General features: G+C 39.4%; 2 protein-coding genes across 5 annotated transcripts; one reads left to right on the forward strand and one right to left on the reverse strand.

The window, feature by feature from the left end:
* Positions 1-3,938: 3,938 nt before the first annotated feature.
* On the forward strand, positions 3,939-5,479 carry Tfiiebeta (transcription factor IIEbeta). Of its 2 annotated transcripts, none has more exons than XM_076789489.1 (4): positions 3,939-4,120; positions 4,286-4,550; positions 4,653-4,862; positions 4,935-5,479. In XM_076789489.1, the coding sequence occupies exons 1-4, from the start codon at positions 4,059-4,061 to the stop codon at positions 5,253-5,255; spliced, it is 858 nt and encodes a 285-aa protein (XP_076645604.1). In that variant the 5' UTR covers positions 3,939-4,058; the 3' UTR covers positions 5,256-5,479. The 2 variants fall into 2 exon arrangements, with proteins under 2 accessions (XP_076645604.1, XP_076645606.1); XM_076789491.1 differs by having other exon boundaries at positions 5,026-5,479.
* A 5,688-nt stretch (positions 5,480-11,167) lies between these two features.
* LOC143355044 (ras-related and estrogen-regulated growth inhibitor) lies at positions 11,168-20,450 on the reverse strand. 3 transcript variants are annotated; one of them, XM_076789492.1, is made up of 6 exons: positions 19,396-19,933; positions 18,790-18,903; positions 13,401-13,457; positions 12,781-12,854; positions 12,411-12,677; positions 11,168-11,660 (listed from the first exon to the last, which is right to left on the reverse strand). In XM_076789492.1, exons 1-6 carry the CDS (start codon positions 19,703-19,705, stop codon positions 11,505-11,507), a joined length of 978 nt encoding a protein of 325 aa, XP_076645607.1. In that variant the 5' UTR covers positions 19,706-19,933; the 3' UTR covers positions 11,168-11,504. The 3 variants fall into 3 exon arrangements, with proteins under 3 accessions (XP_076645607.1, XP_076645609.1, XP_076645608.1); XM_076789494.1 differs by lacking the exon at positions 19,396-19,933 and adding an exon at positions 19,302-19,336; XM_076789493.1 differs by lacking the exon at positions 19,396-19,933 and adding an exon at positions 19,989-20,450 and having other exon boundaries at positions 11,169-11,660.
* Positions 20,451-21,047: the final 597 nt, after the last annotated feature.

Here is a 21,047-nt window from a genome sequence, read left to right on the forward strand (position 1 = left end):
CATGAATTGTCCAATTTTTAACGGTAGAGGGAATTACCGAAGAACCGATGGAAAAAGTGAATAAAATCAAATATTGGAGAAGTAAGAAGTTAGTGCGTTGCTTACGTACGGAGACAAAATAGCAATTTGTGTACTATTGTAAAAAAAATGCTATCCAAAATTCAATTTTCGATATTAGGTTGCTGCATATGAAATTCCAATTTTTTACAGTAGCTACAGCTAGGGACAGTGGGGCAAAAAAATTGAAAAAACTGAAATATTGAGGGGGTATTTTTATTGCTCATGGTCAAAGATTCAATTGGGGGTTCCTGAATTTTTCAGTAGAATACATGTAGCAATATTTATCTTTATCGTTCTCAATGGTAGCTTTATTATTTTTATTTTCTAATCCGGGTTTTCGATAGTGATAAATACAGTTAAAATTATTATTATTATTATATATCGTTTATTTTAAAGTAAAATTGTTTACTATAATAGCGTTCAACTCAAACGACAAATACAGTGTTTAGTCGATATATGTCCAGAACACGGGTCTAGCCAGGGTCACATATCGACCAGGAGATACTATTGTTTGATCCACGCCGAACATAAAAACAGGGTATCACGGTGTATACCCCGCGGCAGTGGGGATAGTTCGGGGACATTTATCGGCTAGGCATTTGGGACACATATACATTAAACACTGTAATGAACGACGCGAAATAATATCAAACGTTCAAGATTGGTGTACACTGTATAAAATTTTGACTAGAATTTACGGCATACTGAAATAATACAGAACAAAATTAGGAAAAACATTAAATGCGTCTGAAATCGAATCGTTTTAAAACTGTTTCGAGAAGAGTTTTCTGTTGCCGAAATTGCTGGTTATACATCGAAGTAGAAACATGATCAGTGAATTTGTTAAAAATCCAGATAAATATGACACAAAAAAGAGTCTGATCGTCCTCCTGTGTTAACGTTACGTTTCAAGAGCGAGCAATTTTAAGCCTTTGATACGAACAAAATTTCAATACTATCCGTGTATTAGTGGAACTGCACAGAAGTGTTCGAAACGTACTCAATTTAAGAAAATATGGCGAAAAATAATATTTACCAATGCAACAAAATTTTAATATGGACGGGTCAGACAGTTTTAGTTATTATTGCCTTGATTTGCGGAGAGAAACTCAATTGTTAAGCTGTCGTCAAATATATGGTTGCGAAGTTATGATTTGGGACCGTATAGGCTACCATGGCAAGACGGATACCATGTTGAGTTTATTAGTGGAAAAACAATTAGTCAGAAATATTTAGACATCGTTAAGGAGCAAAAGAATAAACATGCCACAAGAATTGCTAGTAATTTTATATTTCAACGTTATAATTCCTCCGTTCACACAGCCAAAATAATTAAAAACGTTTTTGTGCAACTAAAAAAATTAAAATTCTGGTCCGGCCGGTAAGATCTCAGGATCGTAACGTTATTGAAAATAGCTGGAGTGAACCTTGCAAGAGCGGTATAATTAAAGAGCTGACAATTTTTAACTTTTGACGAGTTAAAACAATGTACAGCCTTTTCTCGATATATGTTCCAAATATCTAACGTTGTATACCCCGTGAGGGACTCCAAAGCTCGACTGGCCTCGGTCGCCGAAAAGAGTAAACATAATACGGGTCGGGTATATCGGTGTGAAACCAGGATACCACTAGTAATTCAATAACAAAACTTCTTTATTATTCATTATTTTTTATGAGACTTTCACCAACATATTCGTGGCATTTTCTGACTAAAATGATATTAAGCACGATATCATTCGGATCTTATTTACACTAATTTTTCGTTAATGTAATTGTAATGGTAAATAACTTTCATCATTCATTACACAAGAAAATATCATCCTACTAGTGGACGGAGGGGGGGGGGGCGATATCCCCCATGGGTCCCTGAGTAGACTCGTGTTGTGAACATACAGTCAGTCCTATAAGTATTCGTACGCTCTTAAAAATCGCATAACTTTGTCAATATTGGACTATACTACTTGAATTTTTTTGAAAAGTTAGAACAATTGGATCACTACATAACGTGAGAAAAATGTTTGATTAAAATTTCATTTGGTCGAAATTACAGAGAAAGTACTACAAGTTGTATTTTGCAATTTTTTATGCGGGCTTATATTAAAAATTTTAAAAATACGTTTTGTACATCTGTATCAATTATACATATTCTGAATATTTCATCTACATCGGTCAACATTGCACTGAGCTACAAACATTTAACGATGAAAACTTAAGGGCGAAAGTCGCAGAATTTTGACCTTCTCAGGGAATTTCGCTCTTATGTGATCATTTTTGAACATCTGCAGCTCATTGCAACGTTGACCGATTTTGATGAAATTCTTAGAACATGTATAAATCATACAGATCTACAAATCGTACTTTCTAAATTTTCAATGTAAGTCCACATAAAAAAGTTGCAAAATACAATTTTTAGTATTTTCTCTGCACTTTCGACCAATTGCAATTTTTGTAAAAAATTTTTTCACTTTATGTAGTAATCCAATTGTTCTAACTTCTCAAAAAAATTCAAGTAGTATAGTCCAATACTGACAAAGTTATGCGATTTTTAAGAGTGTACGCATACTTATGGGACTGACTGTATATCGAGAAAACACTGTATTGAACACGAACGTCCGAAATCAAGGCAGGAAACAATTAAAAAAATATATAAATCTCTTCCCAAACGTATAATTCCCTTGATAAAAATTAAAGGACACACTATAAAATATTGAATGTTAAACAAAAACCGGTAAATTCTTTTTGTACGTTCTACATTTTAAACACAGTGCGTCCCATCATTTTGTCGTGTTAAATTGTCTTGAATATCTATTTGTCTTGATAATTGTATTTATACAAATAAACAGAAACAGTGTAAAACTGTGCGTATATACAAGAAATTTGATTTGTGTTATATCTACTGAATAAAAATTAACAAATTAATACAGTATCTTTTTATCCCTGAGACTGTATGCATTGATTTAAAAAGAAAAATGTGTATTGCCATCCGCATGCGCAAGAATTTTCAACTAAACAAGCAAGGCGAGAAACATATTTACCGATCCCTGGAACGTTGAAATTTTAATTTACCATAAACATTTATTGCTGTTTAAGTGATCGGTGCTGTCCCGCGAAACTTATACGTCGAAAAGTTTATTGAAACATTTGAAGGAAGCCGGGCCATAAATCCTGAAAGTGGAACAATCGTATGTTCGTGACAACGTGTCGTGACCGAAGCGATTTCTTGCCTTATGTAAAAGTTAGTGCCCCGTTCCTAGCAATGAAAACAATATGTTCTTTCTATTCGCTCTCTTAAAACCAGCGGCAGGGAGCCGCTCTTAAGACTCGGGTTGCTTTGTCCTTTGATTCGACGTCCGTAAAGCGAAGCGTGAAATAAAGGAAGCCGGCTGTGCCGCTCGCAAAATGTCACAAACACTATAGGGGCCTTAGAAACACGTCCGAGAACTACGACCGCTTTCGGCCGCATAAAACGTACGTACTTACCGGAAGTCGTAAAACTCCGATTCGCCATGGTGATCAGCATCGAACTTGAAGTGCCTGCTGCCGTCTTGTTCGACCGAGGTTCGATAAGCAAAAAACCGGTAAAAATCGACCGTCACATTCTGCAAACCGTTACGAGGCCAACAAACGCAACTTTTACTTGGAAAACGAAAAATTCAACGATATTCATTGCAAAAACAACGCGATGTGCACTGATATAATTAACGTGTTCACACATTAATTTCACATTTTAAATTACGCCTTACGAGCATTCCACTTGATCTTGTTGTGTACACTAATTGTATCGGACTTTTTAGTTCGATATACTTTAAATTATCGAACGATTTATCGAAAGTGTATACGCGCATGCGCAATGGCCACTGGCCTGTCGCTTACGATACCAGTGGAGTCAGAACCTCTGTTCGACAGACGATTCCCTCTGGTGGTGGTTAGGATGTGGAAAAAGTGACAGGTTGTGATCAATTTTGTTGACGTTTGTGTAATTAAAATTGTTTATTGCAATGGATCCAGCATTGCTTAGGGAGCGCGAGCTCTTCAAGAAGAGAGCTCTTACAACTCCTACGTAAGTACTGGATACTAGTTTATTTTCCTAACCTATAACAGAAGTCAATGTTATTCTTTAAGTATAAACGTACGAATTACTTGTATTGCACTTCTGTGCACGTATGAACTTAATAATAATCTTGCATAATTCTGCTGTGTCATGTTCGAAAATTCTTTTTTACAGGGTAGAGAAAAAGAAAAGAGAACAGGAGAAAGATTCTTCTCGAGATGAGCCATTTAAGAAAAAGCCTAAACCATCTTCTGTGTCCAGCGGACCAAAGTTGGACATGGTTAACTACAAAACTATGTCTGGTAGTACGCAATATAAATTTGGTGTGTTGGCAAAAATAGTAAAGCACATGAAAGCTCGACATCAAGAAGGCGACGATCATCCTCTAACGTTAGAAGAAATTTTAGATGAAACAAATCAGCTGGACGTAGGATCTAAGGTATGTTTGTAGCGTGTGAATATTATTATTAAAGTTTACAATGTTATACTATTATTATTAAACATGATTTAAGTACAAAGCATCAAATTGATTAATGTTTAGGTAAAACAATGGCTGCAAACAGAAGCTCTTATCAAAAATCCAAAGATAGAAGCAACGCACGATGGTAGATTCGTATTCAAAGCTTTGTATAAAATAAAAGATAAGAAATCTCTATTAAGGTTATTGAAGCAACAAGATTTGAAAGGTCTTGGCGGAATCTTATTAGAGGACATACAGGAAAGCTTGCCACATTGTGATAAACATTTGAAGGTAAGTATGAAAATTTATGATTAAGATATATTTAATCAAGTAGGAGTTTTATTAGCGACTTATCAATTCTAGAGTTTACAAAACGAGATATTATTCATAACTAGACCTTTGGACAAAAAGAAAATTGTCTTTTATAATGATAAAACAGCTCAATTTCCAATAGACGATGAATTTCAAAAACTATGGAGAGCTGTTGCAGTTGATGCGATGGATGATCAAAAAATTGATGAATACCTTGAGAAGCAAGGAATACGATCGATGCAGGATCATGGTCCTAAAAAGCCTGCTCCGATTAAAAGAAAGAAACCTATTAATAAGAGAAAACAATTCAAAAAGCCAAGAGATAATGAGCATTTGGCAGATGTATTAGAAACGTACGAAGATGGGAAGTAAATACATTTCAATTTTTGTACATAAAGACAACAGATGTCTGAACTGTTTACAGAGACTTTTATTATTGTCACTCTCTTTTTATATATAGTGAAATGAAATACAAACTCTATTTTGAAGTTACTCATAGTATAACATATCACAGTGATATAATAAATAAGTAAAATATTTATTGTCATAACTTTTCATTGTAAGTACAAAATAAGTATAGATCAATTGATATAAGATTCCACATGTATTTTGTTCGGGATTCAAACTGTGGAATTTGCTAAACGGAACGTTCTACCGCCGAACGCCGATCTACACGGTTTTTCTTACATGTTTAGCCGTGTGGGGATGACGCGTTGTCGTGGCTCGACGCCGCGTCGTCATTGTTCGCTCTCGTTACCAGTAAATATTCACAATTTGAACCCCTCGGCCAGTCTCACCTAGGATCATGCGATTCATCCTTATTCAATCACGTTAATCCACGTTTCCCGTTCGACAACGATTTAAGGGCCCTCCCCGGACGGAGCGTTCTCGCCTCGTCTGATCTTTCCGACTGTTCAGTTCCGCGACGAATGTGTCGAAGATATCCTTTCGCGGCGGCACTCATTCAGTGCCGTTCAAGATTTCAAGGTTAGCACCAGCAAGATTTCCGAGTTCCGCAGACAGCAGACGCAGCGTTCCATCCAGGGTTGTGGAGTTGGACTCCTAGGTTGGGAGTACTTGCTTATCAGTGGAGTCGGAGCCGGAGTAAGAAAAAGCTATATCGACTCCTGGAGTCGGAGTCACAGTCAGAAAAAATATATCGACTTCGACTCCAACTCTGGCTCATTTGTTCATAAATCATTAATAAGTCTATGTATACATAAATAAATTGCTAATATTCGATCTACAGTATAGACGTATATATACATATACATATATATATGTACTGTATACCTCGGTACTATGTAGAGAAGAAGCAGTTAAAGTTATCGTAGTAGTGAAGGCAAATAAATAAAAAAAATTAAATTATATTGTCATTCTAGCATTTTTTATTTGAAATAAATGAATCATAGCAAAAAAGAAAATGACAAATGATAAAACATTAATACAAAGTTTCTTTTATATAGTACGTCTATAAGTACAAAATAACATTTTCAATCGGTTTCTTTATAATATAGCTCTAAGGAAAATAATGGCTTCAATCAAATCCTCTTTCATAAATGCTCTTAAATCCGGTTTCATTATCTTTAAATAATCTTTTAACACTGACTTATGTCGGTGGCATTGCCGTCACAATTCTAGCTGTGTCGCGAATAATTTCAGGGTGAATAGCGATAGCTTCTTCCACACTCAGTTTTGATAAACAGTCATATTTTTCCATTTTTTTAAGGCATCATAAAATTCTTGCTGAAATTTGATATTTTCAATGTCTACTGGTTCGTCTCTTGAATTTAAACGTCTTCGTTTTCTTCTTGAACGTTCTAATTTATCTAGTTACACCTCGAAATTTAATGCTTCATTTAAAGAAGACGATTCCGAACTTTCATAAGATGTAACTTCTTCATCTTATTATTCATCAGCTTTAGGCGCCTCTAACTGTAACACTTTCAAGCACATTGCAATGTTATACAGTGTCTCTTTTGCTACAAGTTAATTTGATCATTATTTAATAAAATTCGATTCATTGGGCTAACGTAAACAGCAGCTAATAAAACTTTATTCTGCATTAGCTAATTCTCTCTTTTTTTCATTGAAGTTTTAATCACATCAGCAATGGACCCTTCAGTTTGGCTTATCTGACGCATCAAGTTTTTCCGCTCCAGTAAAAATTTTCCAGGTATCAAATCTTCAGCTTGCAGCTTTAAGGTGACTACATAAGGATACGACAGAACCTTTTCTAGTTTTGCTGTCTGTTCCCATTGTTCTTTAGTTAACGAAACACTATCACTATACACTTTGACTATCGAGATCTTCAAGAAAGGCCTTAATTGCATCAATTTTAGGGGTTTTGCTTGCAACAGCCACTTGTCTTGGGTTTCTGATGAGAGTAGCTGCGTGTTGATCTTTTAATCCATCTCGAATCGCTGATTGCAACGTATGCACAGCACATCGCATACGTTCAATTCGGAATATTTCGGACGCTTCTTCAACAATATCATCTAAATGTTCATTTCTTTTTATCGTTTGTTTTGCTCGTGAGTTATTTGTTAAAATTGCATCACTGTCTTCTAATATTTGTATATTTTCTCCATTGATCTTATTCATTTTTTCCGTTATACTTAAAATGTTCGAAGCATTATCTGTCACTATACATGAAATCTGTTCCTTCTTAATTTTAAAATCATGTAATACTTCTTGTACCAATTTCTGAAGATATTCGCTCATGTGATGTGCCTAAGTATCTTTTATTCCAATTGTTCGAGTAATAGTTTATTATTTTTATCAACAATCCGAACATTAATCGCAAAATAATTGACTCTGTGGCGCGTGCATGCATCCATTTAAATAAAAATCAAACGATCTTTCCGATTTTTTTTAAGTTCTTCCTTCTTGTATTATGTAGCCGCTTTTATTATCAATTTTATTTTTATTTAGCAGACCCGCTTATCATACACATATCACGTCTATACGGTAGCAGATAAAAAAAGTTATCACTTTTTCAAAGCGTTTGCCTTTCTTATTTCTTAATGTCGACTTAAAAATTTAAAATACATTTCATATATTCAGATTTTATCACATATTAATTGTGAAGACAAAAAAGTTATTACTTACCACTTCTGAAATGTAATTATTTTGTAAGTGGTTAGAGTGGTTAGACCGTCGTGGGGTAGGTTAGTTTTCGGGGGCTCGAGGTGTGAGCTGACCCGGCCCCCGCGGGGGAGCATAGCTCTCCCTGAGTTTGGTCAACACCTTCCTGGATAACTCTCGGTGTGGAGGGGTGTTGGTCCATCCCTCCCCTATAAGGGGAGGGGGATTCGTGGGGGGTTAGGTGAGAAGGGTCGAGGCGTTCCGGATCGCGCCTCCGACGGCCCTTCCTTACTCCGGTGAGCTGACACCGGCTCCGAGCGAGGCACCGGGCCCCTCCGCCCGGGGTCTTATAGAGTAGGTAATGGGGGAGGCTAACCCCCTCCCCCGGGTAGTATGTTAGCTGGGAGGTGCCCTGTTGAGTACTCGCGTGATCCAGGCACCTCCTCTTTAGCTTAGGTGGGCGTGAATTTTTAGTGGGTAGTCTCCGGGGACACTCCCTTGGGGATAGTCCCACATAACCCCGGCTTCCCCCAGGGAGCCGAAGTATGCGAAAAGCATTTTCTCACGGAAAAAAAGATAGGTTAGTTTTGCCCTATTGATAACTAGTCGTTGCGTTAGTAATTCTACTCAGTACGAGAGGAACCGCAGGTTCAGACATTTGGTTCACGAACTCGGTTGAGCGGCCGGTGGTGCGAAGCTACCATCCGTGGGATTATGCCTGAACGCCTCTAAGGCCGTATCCTTTCTAGTCAAAGAAGGCAACGATACTTCCTAAGGAGTTTCGTGTGGGTTGAAAGGCTTAAAACAATGTGACACTACTAGGTGGCGTGGTCCTCGTAGCCAGTCATCACACGGGCCCCATTTTGCTGTACGGACACGACAGACTCGGCGTTCTAACGGTCGATCATGGGTACTTCAAGTTCGACGTCGAGATTCGGAATCACTTTGTCTACACTGCGGACATAGCGAAAATGTATCGCCAGGTATTTGTCGACGAGCGCGACGTTGATTATCAGCGAATCCTCTGGAAAAAATCTCCATCCTAGAAGACGCAGGCGTTTCAATTCCTTACAGTTAATTATGAGGGAGCTCGGTATCTGCTCGCGGTGCCCGTAGTACGCTCCCACATTTATGTCAACGACGTGCTCTTCGACGGTGACGACCTTTCGGCTATTCGCCAGTCCCGTGATCAGCTGATCGAGTCGCTGCAACGCGGTCATATGAAATTGCGTAAGGGGGCCAGCAATTCGGCCAATTTTCTGCGGATCATGGCTTAGCCTGCTCTAGAACACTCACTCCGGACGATCGAATCAAAATCCTCGGGATCAGCTGAAACCCTTCCCGTGACACGTTTCAATTCAATGTCGCTCTATCGGCTCGCTGCCGTTCTACAAACGAACCATTTTCTCGACCATCGCAAGGTTGTACGACCCATTCGGTTGGGTCACCCCCGCCATCATAAGCGTACAGATCTTAATACAGGGTCTTTGGCGCCCACGTGTCGGTTTGGACGGCCCTATCTCGAATCAGTTCCTCGAAAGATGGAAGGCCATTTACTCGTGACTTCCTCTCTTAGACGGTCTCCAGATTGCACGATGGACCAGGTATACACCAAAGGCCTCGCGGATCGAACTCCATGGTTGCCTACGCGGCCGTCGTGTTCGCCCGCTGCATGTCGGATAACGGCGCAATCACTGTATCTCTGCTTGCGGGCAAGTCAAAGGTTGCTCCCTTAACTCCTCTGACCATTCCCCGCCTCGAATTGCAAGCTGCCATGCTCCTAACTCGTCTTGTCCTCTCTCGACCTTGGCGAAGTTCTATGCATTTGTTGGACCGATTCTACGGTTGCGCTCGCGTGGGTGCAGTCTCACCCTTCTAAATGGAAAACCTTCGTCGCTAACCGTGTTGCCGACGTACAAACTCCCCTCCCTCAAGCACTCTGGCGACTTGTGCCGACGGCGAAAAATCCCGCGGATTTCGCTTCACGCGAGCTCCACAGTGATGATTTGCTCCACTCCCCTCTTTGGTGGCACCTGGTTGAGTGGCCCATTCAACCTCCTCACTTCGCTCGGGAAAACCCGTCGGTGTCAAAGGTCGTGCTACACAACCTGACCCTCGTCCCCGACTGGGATTTAGAGTACCCCTTCTCCAGTTGGCCAAAATTAATTCTAGTTACGGCCTATCTTCAACGCTTCAGTCGAAATTCTCGCGTCGGCCGCTCCGACAGTCCAGGCCTTCCTCAAGGTCGAGCTCTCTCAGCTGCTGAATGCACCGCTGCCAAATTCTTTTGGCTGCAACGCGTTCAACATAGTCAGTTTCCCGAGGAAACTCTCTCTCTCTCGCCAATGGGAAGTCGCTTTCATCAAAAAGTCAAATCGAGTCGCTTAACCCGTTTCTGGACGAGGATGGTATCCTTCGCGTAGGAGGTCGGCTGTGCAACGTTCCCATGCCAGTCCTCGCGAAGCATCCAGTCTTGTTGTCTTCGCAACTGTTTGTGCGCGTCATCATTGAGCAAGCCCACGCTCGGGCAGTGCACGCAGGCTTGCAGCTCATCCTCAACATTCTTCGCCAAGAATATTGGATCCTCCGTGCGCGGGATCTGGTGAAAACTGTCAAAACTTCCCGGAAAGCATATGTAGCTCTCTTCGTTTCTTTAACCACCAAGGCGGTGCATCTGAAATTGGTCGCGGATTACTCCACTTCAGCGTTTCTCAACGCCAGAAGATGCCCATTTGGGTATCTGTTTCCTCTCCTCCTTTTCCCCTTCCACTATCCCATTCCACCACCTTAAGCACACTCCAACGTCCCCCACTAAGACCATAGACTGGTCACGTGACGTACCACGTGGTGCCGCGCGCGACTGAGGCGACGCTTGGTGTCCCACTCAATCCCCGTCGCGCACGCGCAACGTGTCACATATTACTCTGGTCATCGGAGAGGGGGTACATTGTATTCCCCTCGATTTTCTCGTCCTGGCGACACTGTTCGTGACCCCGACTTTCAAAATCGAACCGCCGTGCCGGTGATGGAGTGGCTTGACATTTCACCCCCCCCCCCCCTTCTGCGTCGCATTTCTTCGGGGGCTTATGGGAGGTCGGGGTGAAAAGACATATAACATTAACATATCTAAATTATGTGTTTAAATATTGTATATGTTTAAATAACGTGACAGTATTGAACATTAAATATTGATTGGACTATTTATACTTGGCACAGCAGTTTTATATGAATTAGTATAAATGTTCATTTCTATAATATCAATATATTGCTTCTACTTTATATTATCGAATTCTTTAACATGAATAACATAAATACGATTACTATATAAATTATAAACGTTATATGATGTTACATAAATCTTTGGTACTTATAATTTTAATGATAAGTACGAACAAGTACATAAAACATATGCACTTACGTTATTGTTCCTAAAACAAGATCGTAAGTTTTCATAAAAATAATTCTGACGATGGTCCGTTTAACATGAATTTTCAAAGTGGATATTCGCGTGAATAAATTAAGAAATCGTATACATTAATCCTTCGGAAGCGCGGAATCGCTTTTCCCTCGCGAATATGCGCGTGTAGCTTTGCTACCGAGCATCCTGTCCAATAAAGATTGTTTGTTTCTCCTTCTGGCAGCCAAAACTTCCCGACATAATTCGTGGAAAGACTCAGCGACTTGAGTAACCTAGACAAAATGATCATTTTTCAAGTAAGATTTGTGGAATCACTGAAAACATTTGCTTATATAAATATCTGACAAGAAAAGGGACTGTTAGACATTTATATAAAACTTATACATAAGTAATAAGTAATAAGTATATAAAGTATAAGTATACTTATAAGTATATAAGTATATATATATGTAATAAGATATATTTCATAAGTAATTCGATTGTAACGTTCTTCTGAACGCAATCAATTAAATAAGACAAAACTACAATTGTTGTCCGACTTATTAAAGCAAAATATCGGCCGCATTCACTTATTTCAATTTCTTGCTAATCATAAATTGTACAGAATGTAACTTGGACTTTAGTACAATCACAAAATAAGGATTCAAGTACGGTTTCTCCGTCGATTTAATATTTTCACTTAAGAATCTTTGTGAATATAATTCTTTTATTTTATGAGGCACACCTTTGACGATGTCCACGGATACAAAAACAATGGAAAAATGCATATAAATGATTTATTTCGATTTTTATGCATCTATTTGCCTTTGTATGAAGTGGTCAAAATAGTCACTTTTGATAAATCTATATTCAAGATTAAACATAGCATGTGTGTGCGCATGAACTTTTTCCATTGTTTTCGTATTTCCGTCCATCTCCAGAAATAGTACCACATGTTTTGTTCACGAGACAAAATTATCTCGCAGTGATACGAATGTTGTTGAAATGTTTCCCGACAACACAATTAAAAACAAATAGTTTACCTGTTCAGCCGCGGATACCTCGCTGAACCAGCATTCGAAATCCTTCGCGAGTATCTCCCCTTCTTCTGTGCTAACTTGTCTTAAGTGTACCATGTCGGCTTTGTTTCCCACCATCGCAAGAGGCATCGTGGCTTCTGGATCAGCCACCGCGAGCGTGTCCTTCGCCTTTCGTACAAAATTGAAAGAACTCCTGTCGGTTATCGAGTAGACTAATAGCAGTCCGTCAGCCCATTGCAGAGTCTCCGCCGATGGCAGTTCGTCTTCGCTCTAAAATATCGATGACAAACGATCAGGAGTTTCGCACGGTCGTTTCCGATTGCCTAATTAATTCGTCCAGTATACACGCTGCATATAGAAGCGGAACCGTTACCTTCGGGCAGGTATCCAAAATTTCGAAAAGAATAGGTTCACCGTCAACCAGCACCTCGTGCTTGTATCTGTTCTCTAAAAAGAAGCATGAAGGTCAAAACGTATCTTACACGTTCGAACAATAATTTATCCTGAAACGGGCTAAGACGACTTTGAACTTCATTAAAATTAGAGGAGCGTAATGTCGGGAAACTGATGCAATGTTCGTGCGGTTTTCGTGTAAAATCGAGACCAGATAGCTAAATTTCCAGTCTACTCCAGTTTTAGAACCTCAACGGAGCACATGCTCGCAAGAAAGCTGCTTGTCTTCTATCTGCGTCTGTCTTTGTACAAAACAAGAAGCTCGTTCGAGTATCAACCTTGCATTAGTACTCGTCCTGTCTAGTGTCAAATTCGTCTTCGATAAATTTAGCCCAGACGCGGACCGTGGTATGCGTAGGGAGCGTTATATGCGGTCTTTGAGGTAGGCATACAGTTGCTGGCAGTTTTTCAGAAAAGAAAGAAAAACACCGTCACCCATTGTCAAACTTTTCCCGCATTTAACCGTAGTTTATGCCGCGGCTAGGTAGCCGCACATTGTCACGAGCGGGTTGCGCGTTTGTAAATCGAGATATTCCTCACCTGACTGGTGATCATATTCCCCGATGTATCTCCTTGTTAGAAACCTCACCGTCAATGCTGTAATGCAGAAAGAGCAAACGCTGTTGACGTGTCCAGTGAATAATTAACACAGCAGGATTAGAAAAATTATTGTGTCTGATAAATCTTTCTTTGGCTTATATATTAGGTTGGTAAGAAAGTAATTTCGGTTTTTACAAATTGATGGCGTTTTGTTTTGTTTCAATGACTTCTGTTAAGATTATAAATTTTTCCTTTTAGCATTTGATAACTGTAACTGTTAGCAACTTTTACAATTGTGGGTTCAGTGTCAATCTAAAATTGAGTTAAAAACGCACATTTTGTTTTTTCCTTCCATAAAGACAAAAAAGCTGTTGAGACTCACAAAGAGATATCTGAAGATTATGGTGTTCATTGCTTAACGGTTCTGAAGATATTTTACCTAAAAGTGACCAAAGTTCTGGTCGACCAACTGAAGTTGATGATAATCAAATGAAAGCATAATTGAATCGGATCGTCATATAACTGTGCGAGAAATTGCAGAAAGGTTAAATGTATCATACACAACAATTGAAAATTATTTAAAATGTCTTGGACTCGTTAAGTAGCTCGATATTTGTCTTCCACACGAATTGAGAGAAATTCACTTTACGCAACGCATCAAGATATGCGATATGCATCTCAAATGCAATGAAATCGACCCTTTATTTAAGCGAATCATCACTAGTGATGAAAAATGGGTTGTTTACAATAACACCAATCTACAACGACCATGGTCCAAGCGTGATGAACAAGCACAAACCAATTTGAAAGCTGAATTGCATCAAAAAAAGATCATGCTGTCAAACTGGTGGGATTATAAGGACGTTGTGTATTTTGAGCTGCTCCCAAGGAACCAAACCATCAATTCCGATGTTTACTGTCAACAACTAATGAAACTGGAAGAAGCAATCAAAGAAAAACTCCATGGTAACGTTAGGCCACACACATCTTTGGTAACTTGTAGAAAATTATTGGGGCTTGGTTGGAAAGTAATGTCACATTCGCCATACAGCTCGGATCTTGTACCATCAGATCACCATTTATTTCGAATTTTTCAAAACTTTTTGAATAGTAAAACTGTCACTAAAAATGATCACCTGAAACCGCATTTGTTCAGTTATTTGTTGATACGAACCGAAAGTTCTACGAGCGTGGAATCAAGAAGTTACCAGAAAGATGGCAAAAGATCATCGAACAAAATGGAATAGATTTTATTGATGAAAGTTCATTATAAGAAGAAACGGAAATTACTTTCTTGCCAATCTGATACCGTTCTACATATTCTTATGTACACTGTATTATTAGTAGACTGTGGATATTTATACAAAATAAAAAGCAGGAGTTATATAAGAATATATTTCGAGTTTCGACTGTTTTGCATTTCGTTTACTCAGTTTCCTCATAAATGCATAAAAAACCACAGTCTACTTATCGTTACAAAACTGCAGTTCCTTATGCAACTATGTCGAATATAAATGGGAGAAATAAAATGTTGGGTACAATGTTTAACGTTTGTATTAAATGTGTCGTCGTCAAGGTGATAAAATTATTGAAAACAGTTGTTTTCATTTTAGTTTTGTCTAAACAGCATTTCAAAAGGTGTACTTTGCACAAAGATGCATAGTGTAATTATTATTCTTGGAATATATTTTATCATGCTATTAGATCGTTCATTTATCAATAAAACTTCTAATCTAATTATTGTTCTTGGAATATTTTTAATCATGCTATTAGGTCATTCATTTATCAATAAAACATTCAATCGCACACTATTGAAATAGTCCAATCTATTTTTATAAGCTGCTCTTCAATTAGTCCTAGTTATTTGAAGCACAAAATCGTAGGCGTGTGCCCGAATGAATTCGTTTATGAGAGGAAAGCGTTATTGAATTTCTATGCCCTTTTCGATGAATCGTGGTTGTCGATGATAGCTTTGAATTTGTTCGAGCGTTCATCAAGATAGCAGTAATCGATCGTTTTGAAATGAATTTCTAGTTAAAATTCGAAAAATCGACAGAATCTTGTTCGATATGGTAGGTCTTCCGACGTATCGCCATACGATCGAGAGAAACGAGAGGTATAGCCTAGTGACCTGCTTCGAGGTACACCACACTATTTTTACCTCGAACTCGAACCTGCCACGGCGCCACAAAACCTTGCACGACCGTTAGACGTCACCGCGATGTGTTTCATCTCAACTTCAAAATGAAAAACGACCAGTTTGTATAAAACATCTAACGTTTTTTTCGTCCGAAGTTCGAAATATTGTTCACTCTGGTCAAGTTTCTCAAGAAGATTAAAGAAGGTCTCTTCGTCAGGCAATGTAAACTGAAGAAATGCTCTTGCTCTCTCGGAGCAGTGAAATTCAAAAGCATTTTTCCGAAAGAATCGAAACGTTGACTCTGCCGGTTCAATTTGGTTCGTGATTGACAGGACCGCCCGAACATTTCGTTCGAGGCGAATTTATTGGCGATCGGTGTATTTACGTTAGGATCCTTAGAGCAACATCATTTCGACGTTTTCCTTGGTGTGCCTCATTAAAAGTTCGCGGGGCTTTCGTGCCAATTTCCTATGCGGATCGATTCGTGCCGGTCCAATTGGCCTTTTTACTTTTCCTCCGACAAAAAGGAAAGCCTCTCGCAGGCAGGTTAAAAATACATTCGACGGTGAAACTCTCGTTCCAAAGAAAGACATTGCGTGTCGTAGTTTTGAAAGGCGATGCAAACGGTCGACGGTCCTCTGTTCGCTGGAAATTGACCATGTAATCTTTTATAAGACGTGATCCGATTCTTCGTTTTGAAATAAAACTTTATTTATAGTGTACACACAATCTGCGGGATGTACAGCCACAGGGGGCCAACCAATTATTTATTCACCTATGCCTTACACGTGCCATTACCGAAAATACACGTCGCCGACCTCTTCAGGGTCCTAATCACACGTTTCTTATTTCATCTCGTCGTCTGGACATTCGTTAGCTTAGGACACTTTCACTGGTGCTTAAATTAACTTTTGCGCTTCTAGATTGTTGTTTGTAAAAGGATTTTTTTAATATTACTACTCCTGGCAGTATATACTCGACCAAAATCATAGAATATGATACCCGAATAAATTATTATACTGATCAGAAAATTTTTGCATTTTTTCTTCGTCCATTCATGACATTAATTATACTCCCTCTGTCCCATAAGAATAGTAGCAGTCGATGAAGTTAATTTGTCCCATAATAATAGTAGCAAAAGAAAACAAATATAGAACGCAACATTTATTATAAAAAAACTAGATTAAATTAAACAATAAATTAAAAATATTACTCCTAGTTTTCATTTTGAGTGTTCAGAAGGTTTCTGGATTTTTCAATAATTTCGTTACTGCATTTTAAACTTGTAGGTAGGATCCCTTGACTGCGAAACTTTGCTATCCCTATATGCGTGAGCTTAACATTATTGGAATCATCATTCTCTCTTTTTCATTTTACTTTTACAATGGGTTGATATTCAACTGAAATAAAACAATTGATTTCGATGAGCGGATGAAATTAGAAGAATAGTTATAATTCGTAATAATTGAATTAACCTAAAAATTGAAAGATGTGTGAAAAGAAATGACAGATGTTATGAAACATTGATTTTGATTGAAGGCTTTGCAATTTTGTGCTACAATATAACTTACAGCTGCATTTGCCAATAATTCCTGTTTAAATATTCACTTGCTACTATTATTATGGGACAAAGGGAGTGTTATATTATTAAAAAATAATGACATTACAAAATGGCAGAACGTTTCCAAATAAAATAAACACTTACATCTCATTAATTCCAATTTAATGAGCTTGAACTTGTTGTAAACATTAAACTGTGCAGAAAGACTTTCTGGCCCACCTAATTTGCACATATATTAAAATTAAAAATCAATATTGAATAATAATGTACTTATGTTCTCCAAGCAAATATAAAACAATCTATATCGTTTCTTCGTAGTTACTATCGTTACTATCCACCTCTATACTTCCAAGGATAAAGACTACTAAAAGGGACTATCAAAAGATGTTCTCAACGCTCGAGTATGGTTGATCGCTTCCTTAAACGAGTGCCAAATTGACTCATTCTGTATCTTCGCAAAACAACGAACGTATTAATTTTTGTATTAATATTTTCTTTGTATACAAAAATTGTTGTTTATCGTTGCATTCGCTTGTAATGTTGCTGAAAACATTTTTCGCGTAAAAAATATGAAATATCTAACAATAACCGTTGACAGTTCAATTTTTTAACAGTAATACATTTCGTCAGGGGTATAGATACTAAATTAAGCTTTTGCCTTAATTATTTCAACTTATCCATTTGTAGAAGTGCTAACTTTTTGCGCAGGGTTATTACATACCAAGAAAACGGACAGAGAGATAGTTAAAAACAGTAAGAATCATATAATTATAAAACAAGAAATATTTTTATAATGGAAAAAGCACAGAAACGGGATTCATGATCAAACACTTTCAATCATAATGTACATGCGTTACGTTCATAAAGTTTGTTTATTATGCGTGCATGCTTATTAGTTGAAAACTATGAAACTATGCGATATTCGTGTGACGTAGATAGAAAATCAATTTATTACTTGTAACTCCAAGCGGGCGCTTCATCTAACGACTTCTAGATAACTGTACATTGAACTGTGAGCAGCGACTACGGTTAATGTCACACGCGTTTCTATCGCAATAAAATTAAACGTTTTTATGATTGCTAGGTATATACAGCACTTCGCGAGAAACGAATAATACGTACAATTTATTTACACCAACAGATGTACCTACGTTCGGTTCCACAATTTGATAAAACTCATTTTAACCAGAAAAAACTGGTAAAAAATAAGAACAAATTCAACAAAATTATTCTGTCAAAGAATTCGGAAATATGAATCAGCAAATGTTTGTATTATCCATAACGCTCAAACATTCGAAGACAAAAGTCGAACACAATGTTGCGGGCGATTGATCGTCTGCTAATTTTGAAGCGTAAGGTACATGCTCCGAAATTCCGCGTCTATCCTTGTAGATTTGGAACCCAGGTGTGCGGCATCAAACCCAGTCGGCAACTATATGAAGCGGAACATTTGTTTCTAAAATTACAGCTGGGTTTTAACGAAATAAACGTCGTCGATGGAAGCAAAACAAGGACAACGAAAGCAGAAACACCACGCAGCCCCGGATAATTGTGTCGCTGTTAGAAGCGTAACGATGGATCTATGCACAACCGTGGAGCGTTTCAATTTGACAACCGGATACAATGGACAATCGACGGGGTCCTTTCTACGGGAGATATAAGACACAAGATAAACCGTGTATACCCACCGCTCTTCCCGACTCCGGGTGCTCCGATCACAGCCACCTTTACCTCGCATAGCGAGCTCTTCTTCCGCCGTATACCTCTAATTGCATTTGACGTCATACTCCGCGCATTTGTCACTGCACAAAGCATAACAGAATCATGTAGCGCGCTGCAATGGAAACGTCGAACGAGTGGGGAACGATGTTGTGTGTCTAGTGTAAGTATCTAGTGTCTCCCCTGCGAGGAGGGTGTACGTGGAAACCGGGAAAAATTCGTCACGATTACATCTCTCGTTGGCCGGGATCCACGGGCGAAGATAACGCCTCCGAATTTCATATAAAACATCCGAAAACTGATGCACAGGTGAGCGGAGCGTGTTGCCTTGTCGCAAAGGTCGCGTTTGCCAAGGAAAACACGGTGGGCCGAGCCGGGCCGGGCCGGGCGGAGCCGGGCCGTTGCCGGAAATTGTACGCGTATACGCGAGTTTAGTTAATAATACAGATGTATTGGCTGGCTGCGATAACAGCGATCTTACCGGTTCCCGGAACAAAATTACTTATGCTCTCGTTTACCCATCACGAATTTGTAGATTCTGTTCTTAGGTTGTTTTTATTTTTTGCTCCATTTACCGGGTGTCCCGGTGTATGCCTTTATCGAAATGGAAACGGGACCATCTCCGTTGATCGGACGAGGCATTCGCCTCGTGTTCCCCTTCGAACGAAAGTTTAAATATGCCGCACACTCTTCGTACCGACCTGCGGCTGAAAGAAGGAGGGGGGAACGGAGGCAGAGAATGAGCGGGATCGAAGTGCGTGCGGCCCCTCGTCCGACAGAGACGGGACGACGAGATGGGTGTACATTAATAGAACAGTTCGCACATGCCCCGTGGAATCTGAAGAATTTACTCCTGGCGTCTAACAATGTACCGCAGCGGCACATGAGTCGAGTTACGGGTGAACTGGCATCGGGTACCGGGCATGACCGTGTTTTGGTCGCCGAACGATGCACTTGGATCGCATTCCGTTCACTAAACAATGCTACCCATGACCCGCCAATTTTTTCCCGCTATCGAATACATGCATACATATTCCGCGCCGCGGTACTATAAGCGAAATAACAGAATATTCTACTTTGAACAAATCGTCGCGCTATCGATTATCCCTCCGGCACTCTCCCAGCAACCATTATAAACTCCGTGTTATTTTTATTTTCCGCCGCTCACCTAAAACACACCGATGTACAGTCTCTTCACCATTCCCTAACGCACTTTCCACCGACTCGTTTAAACATTAAATCGGTTCGGTAACTTGCCGAAACCGGAGAAATTTTGAAACGAGAATCTTTTAAACTCGAATTTTGCGAAAACGATGTCGAAAAGTTTTTTTCGCGGTATCGCGCGAATCTGAAGGGATCGATATCCGGAAATCCCAGCGGGGGATGATGGGACTCGAGTCAATCCGATGATCTCGCGTGTCACGTGTTCGTCGATGATTTCGCGGTTCCGTTGCGTGATCCGACGCGCTTCTTGGTCTCCGCGCGACTGTCTTTCCCCATTCTCTTTTGGCGGCTTGGCAAGCCGGGCCTCCTTTATTGCTCTTAGGCCACGTACGCGCGATATCCACTTCCGGTACGGGAGTGCGCCGCGGACGAAGGTCGTGTTTCGTAAACTTTCGTGTTTCCCGACGAGCTCTGAAAATTGAAACTCGCTCGACACTCCCGAACCCGTCGAGCCGCGGACAAATATTGACTTCGACGATCGCGCGCGCGCTCGTAAAATAATTCACGACTTCGAGGAACACCCGGTTCGAATCCTTCCGGGTGCTGGAAAGAGGACATTTGTTTGCGAGTCTACTACCGGCAAACAGTTTTTCGCTTCCGGTTCGTGTTCCCAGCTCACAACTGCAAACCCTTGTCTTCGCGGATTTAGCTGAGATTTTGCAGAGTTATAGATTTAGTTCTCCTGATTACGAAAATAGCCCATTATAGGAGCAAACACTCAATAGTTTTCGAGATATTTGTAATTAGAGTTTCGATATAACCGTAAAAATGCAGTTCAGAACGTTACTAAGGTGTGGCGTAGCGGCAGCAAGCTGAACTTTGTACGTCGTAGGCCCAGGTGCGAATCCCTTCGTTGGTAACTTATTTTTTTAACATTTCACACGTAAAAAAAAACACAAAATAAAAAATAGTATTAAAATAATACATAAGAAACAATAAATAGTACTCATACCGATTGATGTGGCTTGCCATCACGCTTCCTGGAGTTTGTATAATGTCAATC

This window comes from Halictus rubicundus, chromosome 6 (genome assembly GCF_050948215.1).
Source record: "Halictus rubicundus isolate RS-2024b chromosome 6, iyHalRubi1_principal, whole genome shotgun sequence".
In the NCBI taxonomy this organism is placed as follows: domain Eukaryota; kingdom Metazoa; phylum Arthropoda; class Insecta; order Hymenoptera; family Halictidae; genus Halictus; species Halictus rubicundus.

Bases quoted from the DNA above. Each gene is read 5' to 3' on its own strand.
- LOC143355044 (XM_076789492.1), bottom strand. From the start codon at position 19,705: ATGTGCCGCTGCGGTACATTGTTAGACGCCAGGAGTAAATTCTTCAGA. The intron at 13,458-18,789 runs GTGGGTATACAC...TCTGCATTACAG, and splicing joins ACCCGGAGTCGGGAAGAGCG to CATTGACGGTGAGGTTTCTA. The intron at 11,661-12,410 runs GTAAACTATTTG...CATTTTGTCTAG, and splicing joins AGGTATCCGCGGCTGAACAG to GTTACTCAAGTCGCTGAGTC.
- Tfiiebeta (XM_076789489.1), top strand. From the start codon at position 4,059: ATGGATCCAGCATTGCTTAGGGAGCGCGAGCTCTTCAAGAAGAGAGCT. The intron at 4,551-4,652 runs GTATGTTTGTAG...ATTAATGTTTAG, and splicing joins AGCTGGACGTAGGATCTAAG to GTAAAACAATGGCTGCAAAC. The intron at 4,863-4,934 runs GTAAGTATGAAA...TATCAATTCTAG, and splicing joins ATTGTGATAAACATTTGAAG to AGTTTACAAAACGAGATATT.